Source organism: Syngnathoides biaculeatus, chromosome 3 (genome assembly GCF_019802595.1).
Source record: "Syngnathoides biaculeatus isolate LvHL_M chromosome 3, ASM1980259v1, whole genome shotgun sequence".
Classification (NCBI taxonomy): Eukaryota; Metazoa; Chordata; class Actinopteri; order Syngnathiformes; family Syngnathidae; genus Syngnathoides; species Syngnathoides biaculeatus.
In genome coordinates this window covers 10,542,324-10,570,241 of record NC_084642.1, presented here as the reverse complement: position 1 = coordinate 10,570,241, position 27,918 = coordinate 10,542,324, and the positions used below count along the sequence as shown (strand labels likewise).

The following is a 27,918-nucleotide window of genomic DNA, read 5'->3' as shown; positions in this document are numbered from 1 at the left end:
GTTCATTGCGCACCATTTATATACTGCAATGAAGGAAGATGTCAACGTAAATCAACGCAAACAAAGAAAACGCGGGAACAAAATTCTAAATATGACAAGTGGTTTGGCATTTGGTGAAGAACTCTGACAGAGGGCTGAAAGTTTGGGAGGAGTGTGAGAAGCCAAAGTGAGAGTCAGGCTGTTATTTTCAAGTGAGGAAGTTGGTCAGATGCCTCAACAGCTTTTGGAGCTCAGACGTGAAGTTGTCTTAAGAGGAACGCTTCCTCCAGCTCAAAGTGACCGCTTAACGCCACTAAACGAGGAGCTAATAGTGCCGCTTTCGCTGTCACCCGGTTGCCATGGCGTCAGATGCCTGCAACACGTCGGAGGCTGCTTTAGAGCAACTGCATGACATTGCAGGTAAGAATTTACATTTTATTATACATGCTTTGTAATCTCACACCTTTCAAATAGTTATTTAAAATGTGACACTGATGTGTTTTTTTTTAAAAAAAAACATGTCAAGAATGAAAAAAATACTCATCAAAGTTTATAGATTCATATTTTTCCATAAGTAGGGAGTATTCTGCCGAATACCAACTTTTATTTATCTGATTGACTTGTAAGGCCTATGTATTGATATTTCCTCTACAAACTTATTAAAATACAACATCCACAATCTAATGAGATCCAGTAGAGAAACCGTGTCAAATATTTTTCACTTCTAAACGTCGGGTAGTTAAATAATCTGATTTGCCTGATTTTGCCGCACTGCATCATGCTCGAGCTGTTTCTAATAATTTGATTTTCCCGTGCAGCTGGATGAGGTAACCAAAACCGGGAACGCCTCTCAATATGTTTTACACCACAGCAACCACAATCACATTAATACACATATCGCTCAATTAATACTTATCTGAAATAGAGCGTCATTATTTTTACAATGGCAAAGTTCTGCACTGCTGTTCATAATTTTGTGGCCGGTTCGTGTACCTCTGACTGTGCGTGAAGATGTACAGTTGGTCCCTTTTACCCTCCTTTGACAGAGAGGTGATAGATTTTTGGGCCGGCCGGCTGCTATTCTGAATCCTCCCCTGCACCGAGAGTCAGAAGAGACACTTCTATTAATAGAAGCGGCAGCCCGGCCATTTGCACACTGCTGAGACCCCAACGCGCCTGATTGCAGGTTATCACTTCAAGATAGAAAGACTTACATTGGAGAAAAGTCTCATCCTTCTTCCTCGTGTGTTTGATTTAATTTATAGATTGGAGCGGCGAAAGCGCTTCCCCGCTCAGACGGTGTTATTACAGGGGGGCACACAAATTAGACGTGGAATTTGAGGGTGCGTAAGATGGGAGTGAACTGCACTCCAAACATTGGGATCTCATTTACTTTGCACGAAAGCGAGTAAAAGCCGCAATCTTGTGCAATATTGCCCCCAGCAGGAAACCTCGGGAGCTGCTCCTAACAAGGGCCACAGCATTAGGTACACGTTCCCACATTAATCATAGCAGAGCAATGCATTTAAATCCATACATTTTCGTAGCCGCTTATCCTCACAAGGGTCGCGGGGAGTTTTGGAGCCTATGTTGACGGGCAGGAGGCGGGGTACACCCTGAAGTGGTTGCCAGCCAATCACAGGGCACATCAAGACAAAGAGTCGCACTTACAATCACACCTATGGCCAATTTAGAGTGTCCAATTAATGTCGCATGTTTTTGGGATGTGGGAGGAAACCGGAGTGCCCGGAGAAAACCCACACAGGCTTGGGGAGAACATGCAAACTCCACACAGGCGGGTCCGGGATTGAACCCGGGTCCTCAGAACAGTGAGGCCAACGCATTCCAGCTGAACCACTGTGCCACCAATGCATTTAAATATGAAATAAAAATATCAAGATCTGCATGTACAAAAACAACAATACTTAGTCTATTTTCAACACTGTGACAACACAGTATTCATTGCCAAGTTAATTATTAGGCTTTGTTTTTTTTTACCCTGGCTGTAGTCCAGAAATAGAGAGCGCATTACACATAGTTTCTTTTTGTAGTATGAATATTAAGAACAGCTATGAGTATGATACATTTAAATCCGATTGTACAAAAATATGTCTAATAATAATTCTATTGCTTTCAGATGGATCAAATTGAGCAACAGGACATGATGGAATCAGTAGAGATGCGTATTTAGCACATATTGCCTATTGCAGGGCGGCACGGTGGTTCAGCTGGTAAAGCGTTGGCCTCACAGTTCTGAGGTCCCAGGTTCGATCCCGGACCCGCTTGTGTGGAGTTTGCATGTTCTCCCTGTGCCTGCGTGGGTTTCCTCCGGGCATATCGGTTTCCTCCCACATCCCAAAAACACACAACATTAATTGGACAGTCTAAATTGCCCCAAAGTGTGATTGTGAGTGTGACTGTTGCCTCCATGTGCCCTGCGATTGGCTGGCAACCAGTTCAGGGTGTACCACGCCTCATGCCCCTTGGCAGCTGGGATAGGCTCCAGCACTCCCCTCGACCCTTGTGAGGATAAGTGGCAAAGAAAATGGATGAATGGATGTCTATTGCAGTATTCTATTATATAACTACAAAGGTAATTAACATACTAGTAACAACTTTCAGTTTGATGATGAAAGTACAACAAGAAAGTAGCAATAAGTCTCTGACTGTCAATCAAAAATGAGTATTTGTGATGATTGTCAAGTTATTATTATTATTATTTTAATGATGTGCTAGTATGGAACACCAATATATTTTGCAGCTGTGCCTAATTATGAGTATAATGCAGTACTGACAAAACTCAGTATTGATGCAGGGAAAAGGAACTATCATGTTGCACCCCTGCCCGCCCCCACTCGTCCTTTACTTCAGGTAAAATAGAAGAAGAAAGGCTCCATAGCACCCTGATCTCATTAAACGCTCAGACCCCTCCAGCACAAATAAAGTCCGCCTTTTAAAGGCTCTTTATTTGACCGCCATTTTGGGGGCACTAAAAGAGATCGAGGGGGGGTGATGAAGAACATGTTTTCACTAAGGGAGTGCAGGCCATACCATATTAACACAACTGCATGGAGTCGAAATGAATATTCACACACGCAGGCATGCACTCACGCATCATCCACTACAGTAGCAAATCAAATGAAATCACGACCACCACTGACTGCAATTGTCGTCTTCATGTCTCATCCTTTGATTCTGCTTACCGACATCTGGCCCAGCGTGTCCTGAGGGAGTCAAGGGGATGATGGCCCTAATGAGAACCAGAGTTCCTGTTCAAATACAAGCAAAACCTTTTTTTTTTTTTTTTTTTTACCCCCTTTCATGCTTATACCTGCATTTCCCAAATTGGCCTCACTTCACAGTTGTAGCCATATTTTCAGCTTTGAACTGCAATGAACTCGGCACTCCCTGACCTTCCTCCTTCCTCCTCCTTTTCTTACTTTACGAACCCCCTCTTTCGACAACACATATGAGGAGCATGTGCTGCAGCAAACCCCCCCACCACCCTCCCCCCGAACCCCTTTGGTTTAAGACCTGGAGATACTTGGGCTGGAGTGACATGGAGTGCAGAACCGCAAGAAAGACGGGAGATGATGAGACCAGTAAAAGCGACGTTTATGGGCATGAAGAGGCGGTTTGAGTCGTTTTGAGAAAGAGAGAAAAAGAAAAAAACTCAGCAAAGGAGGTAGAAAAGAGGTAGGAAAATAAAAAGGGAGTCGAGCCAGTTGGCATCATTTCAGTTATTCAGCTCAGCTCTAAAACTCTGTCCAGACTCAAAAAGCACCGAGGGCCTCTTGGTATTTTCGGCGCTGTGGACGGTCTGCAAGAGGAGCACACGAGTCCAGAAGTGAGAGGATTTATCGCTCACTTATGACACTGGACTCTTCGATGCTTCCTGGCTCTCTGCAGCACTCCAACTAAATTCTTTTAGTCGTATTCCAACATCGAGACACAATGGGCCTGCAGAATGGACTATGATATTGACTTCTACAAACACTTTGCTTGGCTTAGAAAGGTAAGACACGCTCCGCGCGTATGTCCTTGCTTCCCTTGCATTATTCACAAACTCGCTTTTTTCTTCCTTCGTTGCCATGATGTCATGCACACACACAGAACCACACACTCAGACACACGTAAAAAAGAATGTAAGTGCATGTGACATTCAATCATTCCCAGCGACTCAAAAGTTACATAGTCAAAACAGCACACCATCATGATGCCATTAGGGACTCATCAGTCATCCGGCTGTATTCATTAGGTTATAATTATACAGAATGTAAGCCACAGAAGTCAAATTTTCACACAAACACTCGTTCACATTCATTTGCAGTTGCAATGGAAAGCTTTCACTAAAAAATTAAAAAAAACATTACAATGTGATTTCCTCAAGATATACTGATTCTCCAAACCCAGTTGATGTAAGATTTGTAATTTGTGGAAGTAGAAATCTTTCCCAGGGGTCAAATTTTATGATAGGATAAGGAATGCTTTAAAATATCTGCTGTGTATAAAATGTTCAAGGCAATCAGTTGTATACTTCACATCATGTGATGATGTGACATGCATGAATAGGAATCGGATTCAATCGCGCTGCAGATAAATTTATTTATGGTTATCACCATACTTGTACACTTTCCCATCACTAGTTGCCTAAACCTAAGTCAATATATAGAGCACGTTAACAACAACCACAGCTTTGCCAAAGTACTGAATACAAAACTGAACATAAAACAAACTAATATTTTCTAATTAGAACATACGTGTTTGCCAATGGAATACCGGAGGTGCAGAGTTCTATTTCATGTCGTTCCACAGTCCAGGTTCTGCAAGGATGTTTGCAGATGAGAGAGAATAACATGAAAGAAGTCTCCAGTGAGCGCCAGAAACCTGAAATTGGAATACTGCAATCACGCTGACGTCACTCGTTGGGTGCATGCTGGATTTTGAATGTAAACAAACAACTGCAGTCATTTGATCTATCAACTGTCGAAGTACCTCGCGATTGTTGCATCGTAACACACATCGAAAGTCCGACGGCGATGACATCCTCCTATATAAATGCTGTAATAGCGCAAATGGTTTAACAACAACAACAAAAAAAATGAATAAAAGGCAGAAAGAGAAACCGAAGCAACGCTTTTCCAATCAAGCTACTCATTCACAGGTGCAAGACAACAGCAAGTGGCGATATTTTCCCCAAAATCCTGTATACAGTTCTAAAAGGGTTACCATGATAAGAAGGAAACATTAAATGATAAAGAAAGGTAGAAAATAAGTAAAATAATAAATCAATACATAAATAACTAGATAAATAAATACATAAATAAAAATAAAAGAGAAAATATGAGGATCTTTATTGATAGATACCTTTTCTCCTGTTAGATAAAGTAAAAAACACGAGCGGAGTTTAACCTTTTGAGATCCGTATGACATCTGAAGCATTATGAGACTTTTACTGTGGGAGAAAATTGTCCTAATTTTACTATTTAAAGGGCATTGGGACTTGGAGATTGGATATTTGGAGTGTAAATATTGACAGTGTGGATTAACTGTACTGTGCATGAGATGGGACAATATTGTTTCCTGTTCACAAGCAGTTTTGAAGTGCCAAACAAGAGTTTAAAGAGTGTACAGGATTCCAAAGTAAAGAATGATATAATAAATCTCGCAACTAAGCGAGACAACATGTTTACATTTGGGAATTAGACAGCCTTTGGCTTCGAAAAGCTTTGCATAAAATGGACTAAAATGATCCTTGTTATGCTGCAAAATACAAAAATAAAATACATGAATTTTGTTGTCATGTCTCTTAGAAAGAGAGTCCATTGAAGACCTTTTTGGGGTTTTAAACAAAACTATTGCAAACCACTTGGAACTTTTGGCCAGGGCTTGAGGCTGAACTACATAATGTTTCCACCAGTGTGGTTTTGTGAAGATTTCCGAGTAAATGTAGCATATTGAGCTGCAATCATACATCCCTTGGCCATTGATCATACTAAAATATCCCTAAATGCACAGGGAGCCCAGAGGATTCATCCAAGTCCCCACTAATCAGATGGAATAAAACATATTGTACAATTTGAATACAGGATTAGGAGGAGTAAACCTCTTACAGGCGGAGGCAATGAGGCGCTCGCCAAGTACATTTTTGCTACAGCCTCATCTGAAGAATGCCAGGTTTAACCTAGGGGGGAACTTTTCTGTCTCACTCGTGCAGTCACTAATCTTAATATTTGACCTGCATATTCCTAAGGCAAACCACCAGTTATCAGACAACAGTGAGTCCTACCAGCAGCGTCTATCACGTCTGGAAGGAGACAAAGAATCTCTCATTTTGCAGGTGAGATGAATCCCGATGTGCTTTTTTTTTTTTTTTTTTAAGTTATTTTTAGTTTCAATCGTACAGTGCATCTTATATTTCCTGCAGTCATAGTAAAACTGAAACAACCTTTTATAATTGACTCAAAGCAGATCAAAAGGTAGCAGATTTCAGTGTGTCATGCTACAATTGTTGCGTAACTGCTGCGTTTCACTCGCAGCAGCAGGAACAAAGCACTAGTGTAGGTTTAATGCTATTACAACACCAGAGTGTTGTGCAAAGATTGTAAAATGGAGTTTCAGGAACTGCTCAACAAGTGCATACCTCTGACAGGTTAAGGCTAGTACACAAAAACATGTTGTAGATGTGTGTGTGTGAGAACAGATGCCGTATTTGTTGATTTAGTTCTCAGATTAAAAAAAAAAAAAAATCTAATCAGGGAAATTGGCTCCAACTGAACATTACACGTGTTGTAGCTTACATGATGCTGTTACGTGACCTTTCTATCCTCTTTGCAGTTTTACATTCATCTTGCATAAACTATTGTAATAACGCTCAGGCCAATGAGTTCTGGGAAGCCTATGCTTGGGGTACTACATGTGTCACTACATGTAATGAAGAGTGTGACATTTCAAAACAAATGAAGACTCATTATACAAACAGGAATGTGAAAAATGAGAGTTTATCATGAGCGAGGTCTTCCCTTTGAAATAGGAAATAATGTAAATTGAAATTAACGGTGAAACTAAATAAACAAATGGACGTCATTAACATTCTAACAGGTCATTCCTATCTTAAGTGTCGTAAATCACGTTAACTACTGCGCTGAGTCATGCGTAAAAGCAATAAAACAATCGTAACCTTAAAGATCCTGTCGTTTGGCTATTTATGTAAGTGTCTATAGTGACTAACATTGAATTAGTATAAAAGTGTGAATTTCATTTTAAAAAAACATTTTGGTTTTGTCAAACGTGTGTTCAGAAAAGGCCCCTCTGACAGCAACCTCTGTTTGACCCAGTTTTCCATCCATTTTTTCCATATTTGGCAATGACCCCCACCACCCTTCTAAAGCATTTAAAACAAAGCAAAAAAGTAAGTCGTGGAAAGTTCATCCATCCTTCAGTCTAGCTATGCTTTTGTAAGAAGCATTATTAAAAAAAAAAAGGCACTGCTAGCCAAAAGGGCGGAGGGGAGAAATGGGGTGGGGAGGCATTGCTAACTGATGAAAACTCAGATTTCACCAGAAAATGTGTTTTAATTCCAAAACAATCAACCTCATTTTTTTCCTATTGCAGTGCTGAAAACTTTTGTTTCTTTATTACCACCTGCACACACAGGTGGGTGTGCTCACTGACCAGGTGGAAGCTCAAGAAGTAAAAATCAGCGACCTGCAAAGTTCGGTGGTGGCGCATCGGCGCAAACTCAACGCCACCGAAGAGATGCTGCAGCAGGTACAATTGAGCTTATCTTCTATTTCTTTTGACTTATTGCTTCAATCAGAGGAAATAAATGTTTTACCAGAAGACATTATTTTATATCACCATTATTCTCCTCATGAACGAGCTTCAAGAGAACCCAACCAGGTCAATCATTCACAACAGATTCATTCGGCAGATTTTGTCTGTGGTAATCTATTTTGCTCCCTGGGAAGGAATTCCCATTTTTTTTTTTTTTTTTTAAATTCCACTCTATGGAGCCCGAGATTACCTTGGAAACCAAAATATTTAGGATGCCCAGACTCATTCCAGGACGGCGTCTGAGCGTCTTTGCCTGGTTTATGCCGGGCTCGACTTGTCTGTCTAGGCAGGTGATTAGAGCTGGAATAGCCACACCCATAACCTTTAACCACAACTTAGTCAGTGCACGCTTTTGCACTAATACAAAGACGAGGGAGGCAGAAGGGAAAGGCAAGACTGAGTAATGCCTGCTGAAAAGGTGCCGAGGTGGGCGGGGGACCGGGTAGGAGTTGTGCTTTTTTTGAAGAGAAAGAATCTTCTACTTAGTTATTTACTCTTGAGTTAAACTGCAACTTCTAAACTCCGTTTAACGCACCATGGAAAAAGGATATATGACATGGAAAGCTTCATGAGCCTGGGAACTGTGCACTGCCATGCGGGAGGCTCGCTTTGCGTAATTTCAGCCAAACCCTAAAGTACAAGGTAATTCCCCGCATAAACACTTTTTATTTGAATGTTCCTCTTTTCCACTTCAATATTCACGTATCATCCAACCTATGATCTTGCCTCGTAATACAATTTCCTGGGACGGAGTTTCATTGTTGGCGGTTTCGAGCTGTGTAGGTGCAGCGTATCAAAGGGCACTCAGGACCGGTTTGCTTGAGACTTGGTCATTATGAGGCTTTGGAACTGAGCCGTAAATCCCTTCCTGGTGACAAAGCTCTAATATTTTCCACATGCCCTTGAGAAGGGAAGGCCAGATATTTTCCAAAGTCAGTGTTTCAAATAAGCGTGTCCACGTTGGCCTGCTTAAGATGCTCATTTCTGGGCTTTGAATGATTTAGCACCTGCTTGGAAAAAAACCTAAATTAACACCAAATCTGCCTGTGAACCCTCAACGTTGAGAATTTTCTCCAGTCGCTCACAGCTCTGCCTTTGACTGGCAGCATTTCAAACTGACTGGCTAATTATGGTACCTGTTTGAGTCATTTGACTTTTTTTTTTTATTTTTCAGAATGTTTTGCATGTCCCCCTTTGCCCCGTCCCTCTTTCTCCCAACCGGTCCTGCTGTGAACTTAGAGCGAGCTGTGAAATAGGCATTATAAATAGTGGTCATGCGTTGTGTATATTTAGCCCCCCGAAAGCAGTGGGTTTGTCCAAGGAGACTGTTATTACAGACCTTGTGCAGCTCGCTGTGCCTCATTCCTAATGTCGCCTTTGTAAGTGTTGCATCGCGGCGTCTGCGTTCTGTCCTCGTCTTTGCAGCATGTCCTTTGTTTTTTCGCGTCGTATCACAGGAGCTCCTGCATAGGACGACGCTGGAGAAGCAGAAGCTGAGTCTTAAGGGGGAGGTGTCCTACCTGAAGCTGAAGCTGACAGACATGGAGGAGAAACAGGGCCACGGAGGAGAGAGGCAGCACAAAGCAGAGGTAGGGCCTAACCTAACATGCCACAGACTGAATGAAAGGACAATATTTCCACTGGCAAGAAAAGTTACGCTAATGAGGATAAGTGGCATTGTGGTTTCTTGGTATTCAATCTAAACCAGGTCATTGGGTTTTGGGAACTTTTTGACTTTAGACATTTTTGGTCGTGAAAGTGAGAGCCTTTCTTTTTTTCCTCTCTTTCTCTCTCATTGAGGCATACTTTCAAGGAAAGGCAAATTTAGCTTTAATCTCCGGGGATCCTTCTGTTTGGAGACCTTTGGAAATGTTCACGCAAGACTGCCAAGAATGACAAGGGAACACACGGAAACCTGTGCCACACTGTGGATTTCAACTCAGCTGCTGATTTTATGGAAGTCAATAAACAACTCTTTGGACAGATGGGGAAGAACATTCACAAAAACTCTGGCAAATGTTTGATGCTTAGGAGAGGGAAAATAAATATCCTTTAGTTTCAATTTTGGTTATCATTTCCGATTTAATTGGGCATTTGCTTAAGATTGTTGTGTCAGATTACTTGGGGAAGATCTGGTCATTTGGTGGCTGGTATGAAACCGAGAAGTACAACTAGAGCCAGACAGAATGCTTCAATATTACTGTCAAAACATGGCCAGTCAAAGAGCCTTTGTGTCCTCAGGTGAAAAGAGTTCAGGCGTAGTAGGGCTGGCACGGTGGATGGAGGACCACGTGAGATTTCACAGCCTAGAAGATTTTGTTCCTGGAGGCTGGCAAGGATTCACAAAGTCATTACGAAGAGAGGAAGCTCTTGGGGAATGAAAAGGGAGGGGAGCCCAATTTGTTCAAAAGCATGTGAACAAAAGTGTGCTTGACGTGGGAGCTGAAAGAAATTGCATTGTTGATATAACGACAGCAGACGGCCGCACTACGTGTCAATTCACCTTCATCGTATCCACGTTTCGCTGTAACATCTGTTTGGATTTAAGACGAGAGAGAGCGAGCGAGAGAGAAAAAAAAAAAACCCTTCTTTGAACACGTGCGAGGCCTCTCGTGTGCTTTTCACTACACAAACACAACATGTTGAAGGCCCCACTCCCTTTTGAACCAGTAAGCTCAGGGTTAAAATTAGCCATGGAGGGCCTTCATATCATCTGTCATATCCTCAGTACTGGACCCCATATGAGACTTCCTCCGTCTACAGTCCCAGCATAACTTGGGCACTGTTTACAACCCCTCTGACGAGGAACACTGGCATCGATTTCCCTCAAAACAGGTACAAACTATTCAACCCGTGCTGCATTGACCAACCCGAACTGTGTATAGTGAAACTTCGAAAGCAGGTTCAGTGGTCCATGAATTTAGTTGGCTGTTTTTCTTTCTTTGTTTTATAAAAATGCTTTTTGAATTCAAACAAAAACCTTATGCGATACAGCCACCATATCTCAGCTCAGCAGATATGTGAGGGAGGCGCAAGTATATTTTTTGATTTCTCTTTAGGCTTTGGTGGTTTTGTTGTGATGCAGTCATGGAAAAGAACACCAGCGATGGCAGTGGGGTAAATTCTGATCACAATGTTACAACTGGAATGGAATGTATTGGGACAGGAATGTGGTAGATGGGCCCCTCTCCAAACCGGTTAATATTATATGGTATAAGTGAGCTGTATTTAGTGTTTATGTAGTGGAATTAGAGTTCCATACTTCCCAGTGGAAGTAAATATGGAAGCAATTTGGTGAGGTGGCCAACTTATTCAATACAATACTAGCGGGAGAGAAGATGCCAGAAGAATGGGGGAAAGGTCTGCTAGTCCCCATTTTTAAGAACAAAGGTGATGTTCAGAACTGTGGAAAATACAGAGGAATAAAGATGATGAGCCACACAATGAATATATGGGAAAGAGTAGTGGAGGCTAGACTCAGGACGGAAGTAAGCATATGCGAGGAACAGTATGGTTTCATGCCTAGAAAGAGGGCCACAGATGCATTATTTGCCTTGGGGATGCTCGTGGAAAAGTGCAGAGAGGTCAGAAGGAGCTACATTGTGTCTTTGTAGACCTAGAGAAAGCCTACGACAGAGTACCAAGAGAGGAACTGTGGTACTGCATGCGCAGGTCCGGTGTGCCAGAGAAGTATGTTAAAATAGTACAGGACATGTATGAGGGCAGGAGAACAACAGTGAGATGTGCCGTAGGTGTGTCAGAAGAATTTAAGATGAAGGAGGGACTGCATCAGAGATCGGCTCTGGGCCCCTTCCTGTTTGCGATAGGCATGGATAGGCTGTCAGATGAGGTTAGACTGGAATCCCCTTGGATCATGATGTTCGCAGATAATATCATGATGTGCATTGAAAGCAGGGAGCAGGCGGAGGAACAATTAGAAAGATGGAGGTACGCACTGGAAAGGAGAGGAATGAAGATTAGCCGAAGTGAAACAGAATATATGTGCATGAATGAGAGGGGCAGAGGAGGAAGAGTGAGGTTCCAGGAGCAAGAGATAGCGAGGGTGGACAACTTCAAATACTTGCGGTCAACAATAGAGAGCAATTGAGAGTGTGGTCAGGAAGTGAAGAAACGGGTCCAAGCGGGATGGAACTGTTGGCGGAAGGTGTCTGGTGTTCTATGTGACAGAAAAGTATCCGCTAGGATGAAGGGCAAAGTTTGTATTGGTAGAAAGCTGCTGAGGATAGATCTGCCAGGCAAAAGAGTGAGAGGAAGACCAAAGAAAAGGTTGATGGATGTTGTGAGGGAGGACATGAGGAACGTGGGTGTTAGAGAGGAAGATGCACAAGATAGGCTTTGATGGAAAAATATGACATGCTATTGCGACACCTAACGGGACAAGCTGAAAGAAAAAGAAGTTGTAATGCAGGATGTCTATGTTGACTCATCTTTAAGTTCAGGTAGAGCTCACATTTGATTGTTTTAAATAAGACTACTTTTGACACTTCCATTGGAGTTAATGGTAAACTGCTCGATGAAACATTGGCTGATTGAGCTCCATCCATCTTCTGCAGCAGGTGTTCTCATTAGGGTCAAGGGTAACTGGAGCACTCGACCAAATGACTTTTGGCAAAAAGCGGAATAAATCGTGGACTAGACGCAAGTCATTTGAAGGACACACATAGAAAAACAACAGTTCACACTAGCACTCTTACCCAACGAGGTTTCATAGGGTTCAATGCACCTCACATTCACATTTTTTTTCCGATGTGGGAGGCAGCAGCAGTACCCGTTGAAAATCAATGTAAGCACGGGGGAAAAACATCTACACTCCTTTACAGGATTAATCCCAAAACATGCCGACTGTGAGACAAACATGCATACCTGTTGACTTGTTAAATTAATTAAGATAATAGTTAATGATAAAATACATGGCTGCTCAAACTGAACAGAGCGGATGTCAACTACTGCATTCGAGGCAGTCCGCATGGATTTAAATAAATGACAAAGCATAAGAACAAGTTTGAAAGAAAATTGCAACATAACGTTGTTATCCAGAGCAGATAAGGATGTTTTTCATATGAGTCAGTTATTGTACCTCGACGTTTTGACCTTGTCTCCCTGGAAACAATGTGTCATTCAAACACAGATATGAACATACATAATGATAACTGCATCTCCTCTTCAGCGCTTTTTTTCCCCTAAAACATTTTTTTCAATTGTTCTCTCTCCCACACTGCATCCGGCAGAGCGTTGTGAATTTCATTAGTGAGCTCCAGGAGCAGATGTGTAGATTTCAGAAGGAGATCAATAGCAAGATCCAGGAGAAAAAAGCCTCCGAGACCCCAGCTGACAGCGGCTCGCCGGCGCCTTGCCCCGCCCCCTGCACGTCCCCCGAGGACTCGAACGCCGACCCCGCGTGTAACACGGCCGCAGAGGTGAAGCCCGAACTAGAGGAGGCGGAAGCAGACGGAGTCGATGAGAGTAGCTCAGACGCAGAGCAGCTGCGACACAATGGAGGAGAGAGCGTACGCAGTGTGATGCATGACTTGTGACCTTGTGCACGGCATGCTTTATCTCACTTTGACGTGTGTGTATCGACGGGATCAAACGTACACTCACAAAAACAACAGTAGTAAGACACAATTTGCATTAAAAAACTCATTGACATTGTTTTAAATCAGTTGTGCTCTTTGTTCTGAGATGCACAAGCATGTACAGTGTGTGGAAAGACAAAAAAAAAAAAAGTGCACCATTCACAGGGGGGATTGGTTGCCAGGAATATTCATTTGCTGTATTATCAACGTGAGAAATATATTTTGCAGAGTTTGGTGCGGGAGCTCAAGATTCTGAAAGACAAAGTGGAACACTTGGAAGATGAGAAGTCAGAGTGCGAGAGAGCACTCAAAGAAAGCAAGGTAAAAGTGGCAGTCGAGTCCAGACCAGTGATTCTCAACTGGCTCGTTGTCAAAAGTCAAAAGTGCTTTGTGGACCGCGGCCGCAATTGGCGAAATCCGGGAAGTAGTGACCACAAATATATTTATGATTACAGCCGTATGAACCGCCACAGAATTCCACACACTCCTATTAACCTTTCCGACACTCTTGTAAATAATTTTCAGACTCACCCCTTTTAAAGTTTTTAAACACTTACATTTTATTCCTTGTAAAATGTGTTTTGATTAAATTTTCTCTTTTTATGGGATGCTATCATGCTTTTTTAATTTTATCAAATAAAAACGTTACACGATACCCTTAAAATCTCGCTGCATGGCAAATTATATGCGATACGAATATGATAAAACATCTGTAATGCACATAATATGCAATAGTTGAACCACAATATTGCAAGAAAACACTGCACTGTATTTATGTAATTATAAATTACTGAAATTATGATGAGGTTAATGATGGAGTAAAACACATTTTGACTTAAGTACAAACTGTAAGAGTGGAAACTGAAGACTTTTCTATTAAGGAGATCAGTCCAAAGACACAACATAAAAATTTGGAGCACTATTTTGTCCAACCGTTGTATTTATTTTCATATATTCATTGATGCACGTGGCGTTGGCAAGTCAATCTGTAGTTTCTTAATAAGGTGCTCCGAAAGGCGGTTTTGAGCGTGTAACCACAGTGTAGTTATGGAAAAATCATACTTTCTCAAAAGCAATTTCTGGACAAAACATTTTCCTGATTGTTCTTAACCTCCACGGGGAGGATCACAAGTTTGCAACAATAGGAAACTGTGGTTACCATGGAAACAACAGTTGAGAACCCCTGGTGTAGACTCGAGACCGTACAGTATCGGTGTCCAAATCCCATTGCTAACGACTGACTCAACTTTCCTCAATGCTATCCGACCACTTAGATGTTAAGTGAGTCACGTTGATTTTTATGTACACTCAGAAACGTACTTATGCTTTCTCAGAAACTATTTATAATATGGTGCAAAAAGAAGGAAAATAAAATGTTCCTTAATGTGCAACAACTACATCACAGCTGCATTTTTCTTCATTCTTACCCTTTGTACACTTTTAGATTTGTTTATCTGTTGTTTTTGTTTTTGCTGCTTGCAAAGTATTTCATGGCCTAAACATCAGAAGGACGATTTTCAGCAGGCCAAGACAGATTATTTTTCACAAATAAACATAAAGGCTTTGAAATTCTAGAAAAGGACTTTGAAGCTCACAATGTGTGTTATGCCCGTTTAGTGTGTTACCGCAGGATTTTTCACTCTTCACATTAAGTACCGCAACAAATACACAGACCCAAAACTGACTGACAGTATTTCCTGTGCACAAACTGCACCAGTGTGCAATTATAAATCTGATAATTATGTTTACATTTGATATTGTGTTTGATTGGGACAAAGTAAGTGAATCAGCAGTGTTCCTGCTTAAAAATGCACTGATATGTTTAAGCAGAGAACGACTTGCTGTGTGGCGAAAAAAAAAAAATGCAGAACATGAGCAAAGCTTAAGAACTGAATTTTTTTCTGCTGTAATCGCAGGTGGAGATCAGCAGCCTTCAGCAGCTTCTCCTCAGTAAGAACGCTGAGATTGAGAGCTTGCACACTCAGCTGCTGACCAGACCTCCACTCGCGACTGAGACCTCTGAGAAAGGTAAGCAACGCGGTTATCTGAACAACAGTAGTCCAACGCCGATGTCGCCATCCGGCTGGACTACTGTAACGGACTTAATTTGGGAATCAGCGCGTCGGCCGTTAGTCTTCTGCAGATGGTACAGAATGTTTTTAACTGCGACAGGTACATTTGAACGCATTTCTTGTATTTTGGCCTCATTGCATTGGCTGCCAGTGCACGTCAGGATTCTTTCTGAAATTATCCATCCATCCATTTTCTTTGCCGCTTATCCTCATGGGTCGCAAGGAGTACTGGAGCCTATCCCAGCTGTCAATGGGCAGGAGGCGGGGTAGACCCTGAACTGGTTGCCAGCCAATCGCAGGGCACATGGAGACAAACAGCCGCACTCACACCTAGGGACAATTTAGAGTGTCCAATTAATGTTGCATGTTTTTGGGATGTGGGAGGAAACCGGAGTGCCCGGAGAAAATCAACACAGGCACGGGGAGAACATGGAAACTCCACACAGGCGGGGCTAGGATCTAACCCAGGTCCTCAGAACTGTGAGGCCAACACTTTACCAGCTGCTCCACCGTGCTGCCTTTCTTAAATTATTTGTTTTTTTTTTTTAATCATTAAACGCTCCACCCACCGTACCTCACGAAGCTTCTTTACCCTTACGAGCCCCCTCGCTCTCTCGGCTCAGAGGGGCAGCGAGCCCCTTCTGTCACCGGTCCAAAGCTATGGAACAAACTGAATCTGTACAATGGCGAAACTTCTTCTTCCCTTTTTTATTAATCACGATCCAAAACTGATTTCTTCTCACTGGTACTCAGTGAGAGGTTGACTCTTTTAACTTTATTTTTTTTTTTTCCAACTTTATTGCTTTTTCTAAATGACAGATAGTTGTCTTAATTTTATTTTCTTACCCATTTTTGTATTTTATCCTATTTTATTTGAACCTCTACTAGTCCGTCCAGGTATTTTATTGCTCTGTACAACACTTTAGTGCACCCTCCGCGCTTTTAAAGTGCTTAACAAATAAAGTTGGATTGGATTGGAATATAACAAATGACAGCTATAGAGGAACTTCAAATTAGGGATGACATCGTTTAAGCACGGCGGAATGGTGGATCAGCACCACAGTTCTGAGGTCCCGGGTTCGATCTCGAACCCGCCTGTGTGGAGTTTGCATATTCTCCCCGCGCCTGCATGGGTTTCCTCCGGGCACTCCGGTTTCCTCCCTCATCCCAAAAACATGCGGCATTAATTGGACATTCTAAATTGGCCATAGGTGTGATTGTGAGTGCGACTCTTTGTCTTGATGTGCCCTGTGATTGGCTGGCAACCACTTCAAGGTGTACCCCACCGCCTGCCCGTTGACAGCTGGCATAGGCTCCAGCACTCCCGCAACCCTCGTGAGGATAAGCGGCAAAGAAAATGGATGGATGGATTCATGAAGATAGATGTGAGACAATGCATTTTAAGCTCGTCAATAGAGCATTAAATGAACAAACTTTGGCAACGTCAATCCAATATAACTTACATGAACATCCACTCACAGCCGTCACTGACGTCTTCCTGACTTCTAAATCACAAGCTGCTGTTTTTTTTTTTTAATTTAATTAAATCTGTCAATCATTTCTGGAGCACTTCAGATAATGCCAATCACTTCCCAAACTGCATTTTTCGTCGCTTGCCTACAAGTGTTACTCGGCTGAATGCCTGACATGGCAACCTCACTTTTGAAAAATGGCTTAAGTGACTCGTGTGAAACTGTGTTTACAAGGATGCACAGAAATGTATGAGTCTTCGAATGGAAATATGAAATATGTCTAAAAAGTTAAAAGGAAGTTGAACCATCACCTTGAATGACAAAGTTAAACTTTCATGATGATGATTTAAAATGTATTTCTCTTCAACACAGACCAGGAGCTGCAAAGATTTAAAAGTAACATTAAATCACTGGAAGCGGCCAATGATGAAAAGGTAAGTCTCTTTTCCTTATACATCTGTGTACCATTAAAATAAACAGATTGTGGTCATTAGAGTACATATAGACGAGGCATCACCAGGAAACATGGAAGCGTGCACTTTCTCGATGTTGTCATCGCTCTCACGCGCTGCCCTCCATCCAATTATAGTACAGCCTTGGTTTTGTATTCTTTGTCGCGGGGACTCTTGGACTTTAAAGAGTTGCAGGCGTGGGTCTACATGTGGCAGGGGTGGTGAACACATGTCCACGCCCCAAAGCGAACCAATTCAGGAAAGCCACACTTAAGTAGGCCTCGATCTGCCAGGCCTAATTTGGGAGTGAGTTGCAGTATAAGAGAGCCACGATGAACCAAGGCTTGGGCGCTACTTCAAAAAAAAAAAAAAAAAGAAAAAAAAAAGACACATTCTCTTCAGCTGGTCACCACAACTGGGTTTTCAAGTAGGGCCGATGTCGATCCCCTCCCCAGATGGTCTTTTCATGTAGACCATATGGTGAGAGGGACATTGGTGTGGCTCTCGTGGTCAGGAAAACAGGAAGCGGCATCTGTGTGTTTCTTAAGCTCAGATAAAAATCTTAATGGCTTTTCTTGACCTTGAACGCCCTCTCATTCCCATTTCTGGAGGACCGGCGCATCGAAGAGCTCTCGCTGCTCTTAAACCAGTGCAAGCAATTCAGAGATCTGACACACAACACAAGGCAAGGTAATGAAGCATTTGTCTCCCGGATCCTCCCCATCGCCCTCTATCATTTTTCCTCACCCTATCATCAAAGGCAACCATTGGAGATAAGGAAATGTCAAGAAGAACAAAATCATTCCAATTTGCCTTTGTTACTGTAGCGCCACCTGCTGATCGTCCACTGTCGAACGGTAGGGCGACTTCCAGTGGCAGTGAAGAGGAGGAGCAAGGTCTGAGGAAGAATGCTGATTCTGCCAGTGCCAAGTCTGAGGATCCAAAATCTGATGTGGGTGACAACTAAAGTGCTGCCTGACTCAAATTTTATTTTGATATTCTTTTCTTAGAATGCTAATTATGTTTTTTCCCCCTTCACAATTCAGGTTTCCATAAACAGTGCCTCCTCTCAGCAAACATCAATTTTGTCTCAAAAGGACAGTGATTGCAGGTATTTCGAGCCCTGTCGCCCCAATGACATGATCGTTGACAATTAAATTGCCACTCATAATTATGCCCGTTTCTCTTCAGGTCGGATACACAGACGTCATCTGGTAGCTTGACTGACCTAACAACGGTCCAGATTCAAAAGGTATTTCTATTTTAGTTCTCATTCACACAGAGACTTAACTCCTCAAGGGTTCGGTCTATCAGTTAAGTTCTATGGCCTTTACCCTGTACTGGCTGCAAGAGAATTGGAGGGTAAATGTGAGAAACAGTCAACTAAGTAAACTACTACATTAGCAAAACCCCTGTCATGAACAAGACTTGGCCACTGCCAAGAGGCGCGTGGCAACGCCACTGCTCTGGGCAGTGACACCTGTCACCACTCAGCTGTTTCACATTGGGACTGCAATTAGACAGGCATTTAAGTTGGATTTTTTTTCACTGGCACTTGCCAGTTCATTGCTTTTTGTCAGTGAGGTGCATTCACCGCCTGTGGGACTCTCCACTCTATGCGTTAGTTGACGTAAACGAAGTCACAGTGATTCTGTGCCTTTTTGTTTGACCCATAGTCATCAGACCTTGCTGCATGTCTTTTGGATCCCGTCTAGCCTAGCGTTTCGGTAACTCTGCCTTGTCGGACGGCTACACCGTGTATGACCCAGTTTCCGGAATAAACTACACTGAACATTATGCCTCTGCCTCGAACTCCTGCATTTGGGTCTGCCCCCATACCGGAGGTTCGTGACAACCCCACTTTAGGTTTACTACATCATTCATATCGCAGAGGGAACAACCTTTTCTGTTCCAGCATCAGTCAATTTTTGCCTCGAAATGTACATTTCTTTCCATTAAACACATTTGTAAAGGTACCTAACTAGGCTAAATGTCATTAGACTTCAAGGAAGTGGTTTGTGGCTTTTCCATCCCAAATTGCTGCATTGAGAGAGGTGCTTTTGTCATAAGTGATATAACATGACTCCTTCTTGTGGTTGGCGCAGGCCATAGATCACTTAGAAGCTCCAAAATTGCATAGCTGAATGGGTGATCTGTTGCAGTATTTATTTTTTGGAGGGCATTTAAAAAAATGCATAAAAGTAAGGGTCTCCCCACTGCCTCTCATTTTACCTTCGCCTCCTCATCATTGTAAACACAACACTGCCGTTTGCACCTGCCATTCAGATGCGCTATTTAGAGATGCAAAAAAATCAGTCATCGCAATTTGGATGCGCTAAATTGATCTATTTGCATAAACTCGTCCCACAACGTGCGGCCCCGGGTTGTAGACCCACTTTCACATCTGCCAGCCTGCGTCAGTCCTCAAACATCTGCTGTTCCACTATATTATTAGAATGAGACACCATCAAACAAACTCGGGACTCTGAGCCAGATCCTCAGCGACCTCTGACACCACTAATGTTGTTCTGGGTGGAAAAAAAAATTCAACATACTAGATGCTATTTTTTTTCCTCATGATCACTTCCTCTAGTTGCTGTTGATACATTGAGCTACACATAAACTGATATAAATAAATAAACTGAATAGTGCAACATCTTCATTACATTTCAGAAGATATTACAGCATGTGCTCCGAAACATGTTTATAATTGCCTGTATGAATACAGTAGTTCAAACTGTAAATATACCAAAATATTCAACCGCAAATCAGTTTATTTTAAACAACTTACAATGTTGCCCTCAAAAATAAATTTGAATGATCGAAAAAATATAATCCATTAATGCATTGCTGTTTTTCTGTTTACTGCGCATGACCACTTAGCATGTGCACCAAAAAAAAAAAAAAAATGTGCTTATCCGTCCAATCATTTGTTTGTTTCTCTGTGGCCTCAAACCAGAGGGAGACGAGGAGTCCGACGCTGCCTGTCCGGTCGTCTCCCACAGAGAGCAGCACTGAGCTCCACAGTGAACGATCGCATGACGACAGCGAAGACGGAGACTCGATCCAAAGTAAATACGCAGATATTAACAATATTATATTACCAGGCAGAACTTCTATTCAGAGCTAACCGCTGTACTTTTGATCTCGAGTAATTGCAGGGACTTCAGACTAGGACGGATCAGGGGATGGATGTTACTTTTTTTCTCCCCCCCCCCGAACCAAACACACCCTTTCCTCTTCTCTGATGGCCGCACACAGCCCAGCTCCACCCACCACCGACCATTATAACTCACCCCAATTTATATTGCCGCCTACAGAAATAAATCATGCAATTTAAAGTTTGAACCTTATAGCATTTACGCACACGCTTGCACACACAGTTCTGAGTTAAGCAGTACTCTGTAATACTACATGGACAAAGTTAATAACTTTTTAAGCTATCAAGAAAGAAAGAAGAAGGACATGCTGTTGTACAAACTTGTAGCCATCATTACCACTCAAACAGCGATGCTATAACAGTCTTTGTGTATTTGTTTTGTAACTCGTTTCAGGCAAGCTGGAGAAAGTGAAAAGCTGCACAGGGACAAACAGCCCCCCAGGCCAGAGAAATGTGGGCTCGCCAGAATACATGAAGACAAACCGGAGCCTCAAGAGACTTTGGGGAAAGTGAGTGTGGGAAACACGTTGCGTAAGGGAAATAATGCACGATGGATCAGTTTGATATTCTGGTGAAGAAAAGATTTTTCCCCATCAATGCCTAGAAATAGCCTTCTTTAGCGGATATTTAACTCCACAGGCAATGAGACAAATTTCAGGGTAAAAATCAAGCATTAAGAAAATAATGATTCATTATGCGCATATGGGTTTGACATGATAATGACTACAAAAGGCCCCAAGACATGGGAAATGGTATTTTCAATTCATGGCAATATATTAGTAGGGTCAAAAGTAAGATTACCCCCCACACAGTGCATCAAGATGCTCACTCGGAGTATAGAATTAGCCTACAACGCTCAAAGTGAACTCACTCTCCTCTACCCAGACTTCGAAGAACAAATTCTGGAGGAGGCAATGTAGGTGACCCAGAAACAGGTCCGTTTAGAAGAGGGGGGTTCCGTGCAACAGCAGGACCTCGACTGACCCGCGCCCCAGAATCTCCTGATTCTGTACGGTAAGAGTACGCGTCATACAGATTGGGCTACACTCAGCCGCGAGTGAATATTATTCTCCTACACTTTTGGTGTCGAACGTTGTCTCATTTTCTGAATGAAGTAAAATTTATACTGTCAGTGTCATAATCCAATATTTTAAATACTGATGATGTGCTCATTTGCTTTTTTTCCTGCCAGTGACATGAATCTTCCATTCAGTCAGTGGACCAAGGAGCAAGTGTGTGGCTGGTTGGAGGATTACGGTCTCGGCCACTATGTCAACCTCACAAGGCAGTGGGTTGAATGTGGCCAGACGCTACTTTCCGCCACGCCTCAGGACCTTGAAAAGGTTAGAGAACAGCAATAGCCAGGACCGCAATAACATGGGAATAAGTTCCAATTCAAAAAAGGCACAACTGTCATGCTCATGAGGTAGATATTGATCAAGTACAAGTCAGATTGTGAGGACTGCAATTATTGATATCCAGTAATTAAGCAGTTACTAAATTTAGAAAATCAATTACAAACAAGTAGATACAAATACTGAGATCGAGCGTTCTTTGTAACTTCAGGAGATGGGCATGAAACACCCTCTGCACAGGAAGAAACTGCAGTTGGCGTTGAAGGCGTTCACCAGTAAAATGACGGAAAAGTCAGCTGAACTGGACCACATCTGGGTTACCCGTACGAGTCCAACCCAATAAGGGAATTTTACAGTGGTTTTTCTCAGTTAATTTATTTCCAAAGGTGCTTTTGACCTGAAAATGATATCCAGATGTTGGAAAGAATCCAAATAGCCATTCATCCAAAGAAAATACAACAAATAAGAAATTAGGTTGTGTCTAATAATGTCAAGTGGACCTTGAGTTTCAGTCTTTCCACAGATTTTCAATTGTATTCAAGTCATGTGATTGGCTGAGACATTCTGGCAGCTCCCCACCCCCCACCCCACCCTTCGGCCCCTTCTGATAAAATGTCCACTCCTGTTTCATTTTCAACATCTTCTTAGATGGCAGCATATTTTTGTGAATAATGTGTCAGTATACTTGTCCATTCATCCTTCCTTCAATAATGTGAACTTTACCAATTGCATTTGGTGAAAAGCAGCCCCACATCAGGTTCCCATCTCCAAACTTCATTGATTGTACGGTGTTTTCAGGGTGATAGGCAGTCCCATTTACTCTCCATCCAAATAGTTTGATTTTGCTCTCATGTGACGAGAATAAATTCTCCCAGTATTCAACTGGGTTGTTCAAAATGTTGTTCAGCAAACTTTAAAGACATTTTGACATACCTTTTTTCACCAATCAGGTCACACAGGCCATGGGAGCGGTGTGTGTACATTACTTTCCATGTGACAACAGTATCTGCAAATTCCAGGTCTTTTTGAAGTGCTTCCTTGGCTCTCGGACAACTCTTCTGATTATTCTTTGTACTCTTCTGTCAGAAATCTTCTGAGGTCCTGATCAAGATCAAATTATGGTGGTACGATTGGCTTTCCACTTGCGTATTACAGTATGGCCCTAACTGTACTGACAGGAATGTTCGGAAGCTTAGATATCCACCTACAACAAATGTCTTTGTTATCTTTGACAACAATTAATTTCTAATGGTCTCGCACTATCAATTAGGACTGAATAATCTGATATTCATTTGCATTGACAAGGGGTTTGAATGCTGTGTGATAATTGATCGATTTTAGTTGTTGTCTTGGCTCTTGGTGCACACTTTCTACATGTGTTCAATACATTTCCTTGTAATTTCACATTTTTACACAATTTATGAACTTATTTGTTCTACTTCATTTGTACGTGTCAATTATTTGGGTTGTTTCCAATGTCTGGCACCTTCGGAAGTATATTTAGTGAGAAAAAAGGTGACTTTTTAAATCCTTATTTCAGCCACTGTATCTGATGCACCTAATTCTCATAGGATGGCTGGATGATATTGGTTTACCTCAGTATAAAGACCAGTTCCATGAAGCCCGTGTGGACGGCCGCATGATCCAATACCTCACGGTGGTAAGTCGCGGCGCATATGCAATTCCGCATTTACACATTTAAATGAAACTCAAACTGCATTTTCCATTTTTTTTCTAGAATGACCTCTTAAGCTTAAAGGTGACCAGTCAACTCCATCATCTCAGCATTAAATGTGCCATCCACGTCCTCCACGCTAACAAATTCAATCCCCACTGCCTACGTCGCAGGCCTGGGGATGAGGCAAGAAAGTTCAAACTGTGGATTGTGCTACTACTACATTCGATGTTAACACATTTGCATGTTTAAATCACTTTTTTTTTTTTTTGGTAAAAAAACGAGAACAGTCCAATATCATTGCTTCCAACATCCCAGACGACATTATAGCATGTGTCCACAAGATGGAGACAAATACATTTCTATCAATGCTACCTTGTCTACAGTACGTATATTTACATCAGTAAGACTTGATGGTATTCATTCACTTAACCAACCTTGGGTTTGATGATGGCTCTCAGTCCTCCCTTAATCTTAATTCTTCCACCGACCAAGACTTTTGTTGGAACTCTTTTGGGGGGTGAGATGTTATATTTTCCTAATGTACAAAGCAAGGGCCATAAATGCATTTTTGTGTGATCTCAGCAAAGAAATAAGACAGATTTCGTGAACTTTTGCCATACAATATTTCTTTAAGATGAACAGAAGTTAAAAAAAAAAACAGATGTGCTTCAACATATTTTAAAAAATATTCCTAGGAGTGGAAGCGGCTGTTTTTCATATTCCTTTTTGTCTATTTTACATATAATTCTCAGTTTCCTCCTAATGTCTTTTTTTTTATATTTTGTATTAACAGCATTTGACAAAAAAGGAATATGGATCGTAAAACCTTTTTATCATCCTTCAGAAACAGCCTTCCCCCTCTGAAGTGGTGCAGTGGTCAAACCACCGTGTGATGGAATGGCTCCGAGCGGTCGATCTTGCAGAGTACGCACCTAATCTGAGGGGCAGCGGTGTCCACGGTGGACTAATTGTAATTCCAATATTCACGGATGCTTACCATACAGCCGTGCAGGCCCTAACATAGTATTGTATAGTAATCGCAATTGTCAATATCCACCTCTATAGATCCTCGAGCCCCGCTTCAGTGCAGAGACTTTGGCCCTGCTCCTAAATATTCCCCCGCAGAAAACGTTGCTCCGTCGTCACCTGGCCACAGCCTTCTCAGCTCTGGTGGGGGCTCAGGCCACCCAGGAGAAGAGAGAGTACGGCAACGCCACAGGCCACGTGCCCCTCACAACTACATCCAAAGTCAAGGTATTCTCCAAAAACTACAAGCAATGACTGAACGAATGAATACATATATTAGTAATGGATGAGGACATTGAAGACTCAAAGTAGGGAATTTGTCTGAGTAGACTGTTTTCATCCGTACACTACTTAAATTCATTTTGGGATGTTTGGGATTTCAGGATTATTATGGATAGTAGTACGAGGCATATTTCCTCGTCACCTCCGGACCTACTAGCGTTCGCATTAGCAGGGGCGACGGTTTAACTCACTCAAATGAAGTCAGCAGAAAAAGTCAGTATTTGGCACACAACTGGAAGAGGCTTGCTGAAGAAATTTATGTGCAAGCTTACATTTTAGGACATTCATTTGAAAAATAATTGTAGGAATTAGTTTGGTACGACCGTATCCTTGGAGTTGGAAGGGCAACACGTTTGTGACTTAAGACTATCATTTATTTATTTATTTTTATTTCTTTTTAAGAGATCCTGTTACAGGCTTAAGTCCAACTCAACTGTAAAAAAATGGAAAATAGATTTAGACAGGAAAAATAAGAAGTAATTATCTCATTATTAAAAAAAAATAAAATAAAATGATGTTACAGGAATTAAATTAACCAAAGGGAAAACATTTTGTTTCTTTTGCATATTTACACATTTTCTTGAAAGTGTGATCACAATACTCTTTTGTAACACATCACAGAATCCAAAGGATAAACCTATCCATCCATTTTGTTAGCGGCTTATCCTCACAAGGGTTGCGGGAGTGCTCGAGACAATCCCTGCTCTCTTCGGGTTAGGTTAGGGACACACTCTGAATTGGTTCTCAGCCAATCACAGGGCACATATGTATATGATATACATACATTGCCTTGGCAAGGATTTTCGGCCCCTTTGAACTTTTAAACCTTTTGCCACATTTCAGGCATTAAACATAAAGCTATATATAAAAAAATGTCAAGAATCAACAACAAGTGGGACACAATCGTGAAGTGGAACAAAATTTATTGGATATTTTGTACTTTTTTAACAAATAAAAACCTGAAAAGTGGGGCGTGCAATATTATTCAGTTCTTTTACTTTCAATGCAGCAAACTCACTCCAGAAGTTCAGTGAGGATCTCTGAATGATGCAATGTTGACTGATGAGGATAAATATAATCTACCTGTGTGTGAACAAGTCTCCGTATAAATGCACCTGCTCTGTGATAGTCTCAGGGTTCTGTTTAAAGTCCAGAGAGCATCATGAAGATCAAGGAACACAACAGGCAGGTCCGAGATACTGTTGTGGAGAAGTTTAAAGCCAGATTTGGATACAAAAAGGTTTGTCAAGCTTTAAACATCACAAGGAGCACTTTGAAAGCAATCATATTGAAACGGAAGGAGTATCAGGCCACTGCAAATCTACCAAGACCCGGCCGTCCCTCTAAACTTTCACCTCGAACAAGGAGAAGACTGATCAGAGATGCAGCCAAGAGGCCCATGATCACTCTGGATAAACTGCACAGATCTACAGCTGAGTTGGGAGATTCTGTCCATAGGACAACAATCAGTCGTACACTGCACAAATCTGGGCTTTATGGAAGAGTGGCAAGAGGAAAGCCATTTCTCAAAGATATTCATAAAAAGTCTCGTTTAAAGTTTGCCAGAAGCCACCTGGGAGACACACCAAACATGTGGAAGAAGGTGCTCTGGTCAGATGAAACCAAAATTAAACTTTTTGGCCACAATGCAAAACGATAGGTTTGGCGTAAAAGCAACACACCTCATCACCCTGAACACACCACACATGGTGGTGGGAGCCTCGTGGTTTGGGTCTGATTTTCTTCAGAAGGGACATGGAGATGGTTCAAATTGATGGGAAGATGAATGGAGCCAAATGCAGGAACATTCTGGAAGAAAACCTGTTGGAGTCTGCAAAAGACCTGAGACTGGGACGGAAGTTTATCTTCCAACGGGACAATGATCCAAAACATAAAGCCAAATCTACAATGGACAAAGTATTATTGCAAAGGAGCCGAATGATATTGCACAACCCACTTTTCAGGATTTATTTGTTAAAAAAAAAGTTTAAAATATCCAATAAATTTCATTACACTTCACAATTGTGCCCCACTTTTTTTTGATTCTTGACAAAAAAATGTAATTTTATATCTTCATGTTTAAAGCATGAAATGTGGCGCAAGGTTGAAAAGTTCAAGGGGGCCAAATACTTTCACAAGGTACTGTATAGATACTGTATCTTTCATGTGTTTGGCTTGTGTGTGTTACAGCCAAAGAAGCTGGGCTTTACCCAATTTAGTCACCTTCGGAAGAGGAAACCTGACGAATCCGCAGACTACATTTGCCCCATGGAGGGCGGATCGCTGACTGCGAACGGGATTTCAAGGATGCCCTCCGCAGCACTCAGGGGGATCAGCCCCACCTTGGACAGTCAGCCAAATAAGCAGAAGCATAGCGAGGGCAGGTTATGGAGGACTAACACAAACAACTGCTAAGAAAAGCAAAAGTGCTCAGCTTCACACTTTGAGCTCATGAAATCCAAAGATGCGCATTGCTGGACAGTGTGAATTGAAACGCGTGTATTTATGAATCACATGACGCTTGAACATCTTTTCTCTGAAATGAATGCGTGAAATGTTAAGTGAAAGCTGCTCCTGCATTCCTTTTACAGCTGTTCCAAATATTCCATACACTTTAAGGTCTTTGAAGGTGTATAATGTGTTACATCGAAATGTCTAGTTACCATGCTTTATTCATATTCTACATCTGGATTCACTGTGCACTTTTGCATTGGACATTTACGAACTTGGCTTCTACAGTCGGACACACACAAAGCCAAAGACAGTGATGAAGTCTCCAAAGTAGTGTCAGGGCCGTTTTTCGTCCTCCTTAGATTAATATTAGCATTATGCATGTCTGTAAATAGACAGAGTGATGTAGAATAATGAAAACACACAATGACTGATGTTTTTTGTTATAACCATTTTATGCATTGCCAAACACCAGCAGCATATCTGTTAAAATAATATACAACAAAGGTAAATAATATGACTATGTGAAATAAATTGATATTTACGTTTTACAAAGTT

At 41.8% G+C, this 27,918-nt stretch overlaps 1 protein-coding gene across 5 annotated transcripts; it reads left to right on the top strand.

Moving 5' to 3' along the window:
* Window positions 1-202: 202 nt before the first annotated feature.
* ppfibp2a (PPFIA binding protein 2a) lies at window positions 203-27,918 on the top strand. Of its 5 annotated transcripts, XM_061814218.1 has the most exons (22): window positions 2,461-3,675; window positions 3,751-3,994; window positions 6,233-6,319; window positions 7,636-7,749; window positions 9,273-9,404; window positions 13,641-13,733; window positions 15,329-15,440; window positions 17,329-17,390; window positions 18,020-18,098; window positions 18,236-18,360; window positions 18,455-18,519; window positions 18,600-18,660; window positions 20,368-20,479; window positions 20,963-21,077; window positions 21,454-21,582; window positions 21,761-21,911; window positions 22,135-22,246; window positions 23,495-23,583; window positions 23,662-23,784; window positions 24,446-24,571; window positions 24,667-24,855; window positions 27,100-27,918. In XM_061814218.1, the coding sequence occupies exons 2-22, from the start codon at window positions 3,947-3,949 to the stop codon at window positions 27,322-27,324; spliced, it is 2,349 nt and encodes a 782-aa protein (XP_061670202.1). In that variant the 5' UTR covers window positions 2,461-3,675; window positions 3,751-3,946; the 3' UTR covers window positions 27,325-27,918. The 5 variants fall into 5 exon arrangements, with proteins under 5 accessions (XP_061670204.1, XP_061670202.1, XP_061670201.1 ...); XM_061814220.1 differs by lacking the exons at window positions 2,461-3,675; window positions 3,751-3,994 and adding an exon at window positions 203-399; XM_061814217.1 differs by having other exon boundaries at window positions 2,461-3,994.

What these genes read in the sequence shown, in the direction of transcription:
- ppfibp2a (XM_061814216.1), top strand. Translation starts at nt 6,104, where the DNA reads ATGAGGCGCTCGCCAAGTACATTTTTGCTACAGCCTCATCTGAAGAAT. An exon ending in CTCAAGAGACTTTGGGGAAA is followed by an intron (nt 21,078 to 21,453) that starts GTGAGTGTGGGA and finishes TCCTCTACCCAG; the next exon opens with ACTTCGAAGAACAAATTCTG. An exon ending in TGATCCAATACCTCACGGTG is followed by an intron (nt 23,584 to 23,661) that starts GTAAGTCGCGGC and finishes TTTTTTTTCTAG; the next exon opens with AATGACCTCTTAAGCTTAAA.